Genomic DNA, 6,846 nt, shown 5'->3' with positions numbered 1-6,846 from the left:
CCTCTACATAACACACACATGACACGGTGTCCCCTCTACATAACACATGACACGGTGTGCCCTCTCAGCTGTGAAGCTTGGTGGTTAGAGTTCTGCAGCAGTTACAACAGGTAACTTGAGAGTGTTCCCGTCGCTCAGGAAGCCTTGTGCACACTCACTGGCAATCTCTCCCTTGTTTTCCCCAACCCCCATCTATAGCTGACAGGTTCCTGTTTTCAGCAATTAAAAAGCTGTTCATCAGTATATTCTTGACAAAATAGCATATGTAATACAAAACTATTTTACATTTGACTGAAATTCTTGACACATTTTCTTAAAAGCTATCCTATTTAAAATTAAGCTTCTGAAGATGAAGCCCTCTCCCGTTTTATAAAAAAAATTAATATTTGCCAGTTTGATATGCTAATTAACAAGTAAAGGATTTTTTTTGTTCACCATAATTCTTATAGTGCGTCACATGCAATCAAGTGTAAGTCTGTTTAATAGACTTTTGAAAATTATAACTTATAACTGTAGATGTGCAAGACAATTTAATGTTCTGTAACTTGTGTACTTGACTGCCTAATAAGTGTTCTGTCAATTATCCATGATCTCAATACTTTATTATAGAGTCTTGCTCAGCAGGAAGATGTTCTAAACACATACTTAAGCCTCACGCACACTGATGAGTTATCTCTGAGCTGATACAAGCTTTTCTTTCTGAACTTTTTTTTTCTCAAGGTATTGATTCTCAAAAAGGAGCTTCCTTAGAGAGAGACCTATAAATTGTCCCATTGTGTTTCATCGTTAGGACAGAGATATTAGTGAGCACAGACAGTTTCACTGTTGTGTTGGGACTAGACATAATTGAGTAGGCTAAGGAAATTGTAATGAATGTTAATTCAGCTAGTACATGGTATAGCTGGAGTGTTACCCTAGTTACTTAGACGATGCCCTCCCCTGGAGACTAGCCTAATTGCATATCTAGCTAGGCTTTGCCTCCAGCTGATTCAAATTTTTACTCGGATAGCCTAGAAACAAAAGAACCCTTGTCATTTCAAAATGGATTTTTTAAATACTATTTGAGAAATCAAGACTCTTTCTAGTGAGATGCTACAAGTGGCATGATTAAGGAAAGAATTTGACTTTAAACAATCTCTTTGACACCTAAAATCAATGAGACCAAGATGACTGCTTCTAAGGGGTGACAACAGCTATGGCGAACCACATAGATTTTTCTTTCAACAGAATTATCATTTCAGGAAAAATAATGCCAAGTATAAATTTTAGTTTTATTTCCCCATAAATATAAACTATCTAAAGAGTCAATGAATTGAGTTAAATCCCCTTTAATAATTCTTTCATAACTAGCTCTTTTGAGCTGCTTGTCTCCTTTTGCTTTGTTTGTTCTTGAGAGAGTAGACACTGCACTTGAACCCAGGCCTTTCCTATGAACGGCCAGCACTCTGCTGCTAAACGATATCCCTCTACCTGTTATTGTTGGAAAAACATATTTACTCTTTAACCATTTCACACGTGTATAAAATGAGTTGTAGTTATTTCCAGTCCTCATGCTTCCACTGAAGCCCTTCTTCTAAATTGTCTCCCTCTGTGTATGCGTGTGTGTGCATATGTATGTGCATGCACACGTATGTGCATGTTTGTGCGTGTATGCATATGTTTTTGTATGTGTGTGCGTATGTGTGTCCATCCCATTAAATTTAATTACGTTGTCCACATATGAGCATGGGTGAGACTTTGCTGGGACCTGGCAGCTTATCCATGGCTATACTACTGAAGAGTCTGGCACCTTCCACGATAATCATTGACTCTCGTCTGGCTTCTGTTCAGGGTTAGGGTTATGATCTCGTATTTCACTCAACTTGAGTCTAGGAAATGTATCCGTGGTATCTGTGTTTGCATGAGCCTGATATATTTTAATTTGTGAAAACCAGATAAGTACAAAATCACTCGTTCATTCATAAAAGTTTAAGTCATACCCTAATTTAACTTAAGGAAGAAGCTTTGTCTGTAAAACTTTTAAAATGCTTAATACAATACAATTAGCGTATATGTGTATATCTGTGGGGAGAAATATTGAGTAGCATAGTTCTATTGAGAGGAAGTGTCTAAAGCTGCAACATTACACTAGATGTTCTGGTGATTTTCTTTTCTTTCAGATCTTAGTTTTCAAGCAGCCTCTCAAATAGTTTCCACTCCTGTTTATGATGCCATCAAGTTAATGAAAGATATTTCACAGAACTTTCCTGTAAAAGCCAGGTATGTTAAAGTTGACTGGTGTAATTATAAGCAGAGCTCACTTAGTGAACTCTATGAGAATAACTGATTTCATAAAATGAAGACTCAGTTCCAGTATATATAGCTTCTCAAAATTCAGGACTCTTCATTGTTTATGTTTAGTTTGTATTCGAGTAAACTGTTAGATTGTATATACATGTATAATACACTACACAGAGAACTACTGAATTAGAGGCTAAAAGAAAAGAAAAAATATTTTTTAAAATTATTTTATTAAGTATTAATAGGTGTGAGAGGAGGTCCTTGGTCCTGTGAAGGCTAGATGCCCCAGTGTGGGGGAATTTGAGGGTGGGGAGGTAGGAGTCGGTGGGGGGGCACAGCCTCATAGAAGAAGGAGAAGGAGAAATGGGACAGGGGGCTCCTGGATGGGGGGGATGGGGAAAGGAAATAACATCTGAAATGTAAATAAAATGTCCAATAAAAATATTTTTTAAAAAAAGTATTATGACTAAGAAAATATTTTTGATCAACAAGTAATAAGGAAATAGTTTTCATTCTTTCATGGAAGATAATAAAAGTTATTATTCTAAAAATGTGATCTGTATCCACAGTACTGCCCAACCATTTTTTTATGTTTTGGATTTCAAAATTGGTAATCTTTTACATGTATAGAGTATCTTACGTAATATTTTTTTTGCGAATAAGACTTGTCATTTGAACCATTTCCAAGGAATACTGACGGCTGCATTAAGCATACTTTTCAATACATAAATCACTTGCATGTGCCCAGTGACCAGAATACAATTTCAGATTTTGTGAGAACTTACAAACTAATGCAGCTTTGGTTCATCCGTATTTTGTTTAGAAACGACCAAATACAATGTTGTAAGTAATGTGAAAATGATTATTTATTTAATTATAAGCCTGTGTTAAGACAGAAGTCACAAGTGTGCCTCACATGGGCTTCCTGAGAGCTGGGCCAGCCTGTTCTCTTGCCCCATCTTTTAAGGGTTGAATGCTAAATCTTTTTCCTCAAATATATTATTTGGTCTATTTACTTATAGTTCAGATTAAAGATTATTAAATGAAAATAACTTTACATTTGGAAGTAGATAAATAGTTTCTGTTAGACACAAGAGATCTCAAATACATTTTATGGTCCCCTGAAAGTAGAAAAGTTTGTAATTTTCTTTTGTCTTTTTTCTAGTTATTTGGGTAGGTTCTTTCTGTACAGCCCAAGCTAATCTCAAATCCTCTCTTCCGACCTGCTCCTCTTAAGTAGGTAGGACTCCAGGCCTTCATCACTATGCCTGGCTCCCTGACTACAATTAGTATAGTAGTTGTATAAAATGGGGGATTTAATTGTGACATTTTATATAAATGTTTATATGATGTGCTTTAATGACATTCAGACCTCTGACTCAGCCAGTTTTACATGGGGAGGGATTTGAGAGGTTAACACTCTTCATGTCTAAAACATGACATGTATGCACATGAAAATGTATATTTATCCATAGGACTTTTTAATAATAGTGGCTTTTGAAATTAGTTCAAATATAAAGTCAAATGACTTTAGTTTTAACAAGACAGTTAATGAACTGATGAATGCGGGATCGTAGGTATGAGCCACCATGCCCTTCTCACAGGCTTCACTTAGGTCATTTCTTTTATGTACACATTGACAATAATGATAACACTTTAGGGACTTTATAGGTTAAATAAATATAGCTATAGAAAAATAACATATTTTTAATTCTCTCCTTAAGTTATTAGACTGTGGTAAAGTATTCGAGAATGGCTAATAAGAAGTTAATATGATCATTTCTCCTTGTCTCTAAGTACTATATCTAAAAGTGTGATGAACAATGTTTGGAAAATACTCAGAGACTAATAGTGTTTTCTAAGTTAAGCAGAAAACATCCTCATAATTATTCTAAATAATGTAGTGTCTCAACCATTTACATAAGAGAACAACAGTATGTATTCTAAATAGTTTATGTATGTTATTTATAATAATATGCAGTAATGTGTAGATTATATGCAATTACAAACCATTTTTAATAAGGACCATGACTACCAGACAGATTTTTTTTAAGGAAACCAATAAATCAATTTCTCATTTTTACCAAAAGATGACTGTGTTGGTTAAGCTCAGTTTAATCAAAAATTTTAATTGAGTGTTTTGGAAACAGAAGTAGTGGTAAATACACTGTAATAATACTTTATGTAGATAGTGGAAATATATAACATTTTGAGTCTTTATTTCATGTGAAAGGAATACAATGTCAAAATACAGAACCATTCTCAAATTAGGCTACAGAAATATCTTTCTGAAGCATTTGGAAAATGAGTATCTTCTGAAGTATTGTGTTACATTGGATACTTGATTATTCCTAACCATGGCTGCACTGTTATTACGTGTCCTGTTTGTTCTCTCAGATCTCTCACCAGGATTGCTGTGAATGAGCTAATGAGAAAAGAAATACAGGAAAATCAAAAGGTTTGCTTTAGTCTTATTCAACATTTTCACTTTTTCACAACTTAGAACTTCTATTTTAATAAAAAGCAAGTATTGGTGTTTTTTTGATTGTTAAAATAGTTCACAGAGAGAATGTGAGGTTTCTTCAGTGGAGTAACACTGGGCGTGTAAACACACTCCCTCCAGGGCGGGCCCCATGCTCACTAGGGGGTTAGGAGAAAATGAAAGATGCCAACACTTTGATGTGCTTTTCTCTTTTCTTTCTTTCTTTTTTGGGGGTTTGGTTCCGTATTTTTCTGTCTTTGGGGTTTTGTTGTCATTGTTCATTTGTTTTGATTTGGGTTTGAGTTTTATCTTTTGTTGGTTTTGTTTTTTGAAAGAGCTTGAGGTTGGGTGGGTGAGCAGTTGGCAGGAATCCAGGAGTTGAGGGAAGGGAAGAATATGGTCAAAATATATTATTTGAAATTCTTTTAAAAGACAGTAAATAAAAAAAAATAAGCTTTACACTTTATACTATATATAGAATGTACTGCAATGCAGCTGGCCTTTACAGAGCTCTACTTTCTGGACTTCCTGCCTCTGTAGCACTTTGCCCACCCTACAACATAATACAGTTAACTTGTTTTTTTATTGCTAGTTCTGAGGCTTAGAAAGAAAAAACTAGTGCTAGATTACTATAACATTCCTAGTGTTCTGTAGCGAGAAAAACATAGTTGATCAATAGTTTCATAACATTATTCCAAATGGCCGATTTACATTTAAACAACAAATTATACTAATTATGTTAGTATGTTACTACTTCTGATACTGGTCGTAAGCTAGCTCCATGCCATATAATGATTTTTCTCCTATGTATTATAATGCCGGACTCAAGGGACCCTAAAGTGTTAATTTTTCTCACGTGAAGAGATGTCTTAAAGTCTCTGTCACTGAAGCTATGGCTCAGGTGTCAGGACATGTTTATAAACACCAGCTGGCCCTCTGGATCATAAGATGGCAGCAGCAGCAGCTCCAGAGACAAGGAATCCAAAGGAATGTCAGTGAGCACATTGATGGTACTAACATGCACTTCAACAGACTTTGACAGGGACCAAGGACCCAGTCTTGTGGACATCTCTAGCTGTAAGGAGAGGAGAAAAGCTTGTATTTGTTCCTTTAGTGATAGAGGTGAGCAGAGAGTTAGGCTAGGCAGGATGCTAGGCTAGTCAGCCACACTGGTAGTCTTGTCAACACTCAGTGACACAACTAGCCTAAGTTGTGCTAATACCCCTTTGTACTTTACTAACTGATTGTTTTGAGAGTTTCTGTTTGGAACCTGTTTTGTGAGATCATCTGCAGTAAGAAGGAAGACAAGATAGAAAAGGAGAGGAAGGATGTGTCAGGGCAGCTTCGTGCATTGGAGATTCAGTTGTTTTCTTTGCTTGCCATCAGAACTATTTTCCTTGTGGTCATTTGAATCTGGGAGCTAGAAGACTTTACAACATGAAAGAGTTCTGTCCAGAGAATGATCTGTGATAGCCATTTTGAGTGGGTTGGGTTTTTAAGGATGTGTAAGTACAAGTAGAAGGAAGTAGTAGCCAGCAGCAGGAGTTAGAGGGATGGTCAGTGGTAGACAGGACATACTGTCCTTGCAGTTGAAGACCTCCGCAGAGGGGAGACCCTCTCTCAAGTCTCAGAAAGTCGCGACCACCCAGTAACCTACTCGAGACACCATATACCGGAGCAATTGCGAGGTTATTTATTAGGGCGTGACAACTAGCTGCCGGTCAATTCGCATGCCCACGCAGGAGCTGAATTGACCCCGACTGCCAGTTTGAGGGGTGTTTTTAAAGGGAAAAACCACAAACCAAGGAAATGAGGAGGGGGTGAGGGGGTTGCTAGGGTGGTATAACATAAAAATAGTGGAACATTCCAAAGGAACCCAACCTACATGAGTCAGGATCAGATGAAAACTCTCTGTACGCTTATCTTTCTCAAGAATGTAGTCCTGCCCTGTCACTTCGGCCTTGCCCTGTCGCTATGGTTCTCAGCTTGGTTCCACCTGACTAAATTGCATTCTTTCCTTTCTCTTTGTGGGTCGGCCAGTTCCAGTAGTGGTGACTGGTCTTTCCACATTCCTAAAGAAAGCC

The 6,846-nt window shown here is 36.9% G+C and overlaps 1 protein-coding gene across 1 annotated transcript in view; it reads left to right on the top strand.

Annotated features, from left to right (window-relative positions):
* The window catches only part of Uggt2 (UDP-glucose glycoprotein glucosyltransferase 2), a 119,614-nt gene that overhangs the window by 25,798 nt on the left and 86,970 nt on the right, over positions 1-6,846 (top strand). The window contains exons 9-10 of the mRNA XM_028771534.1: positions 2,160-2,259; positions 4,678-4,738. Coding sequence (XP_028627367.1) covers positions 2,160-2,259; positions 4,678-4,738 — 161 coding nt within the window. The remainder of the gene's footprint in view (positions 1-2,159; positions 2,260-4,677; positions 4,739-6,846) is intronic.

This window comes from Grammomys surdaster, unplaced genomic scaffold, assembly GCF_004785775.1.
Source record: "Grammomys surdaster isolate TR1022 unplaced genomic scaffold, NIH_TR_1.0 65, whole genome shotgun sequence".
NCBI lineage: Eukaryota > Metazoa > Chordata > Mammalia > Rodentia > Muridae > Grammomys > Grammomys surdaster.
This window is presented reverse-complemented; position numbering and strand designations above follow the sequence as displayed.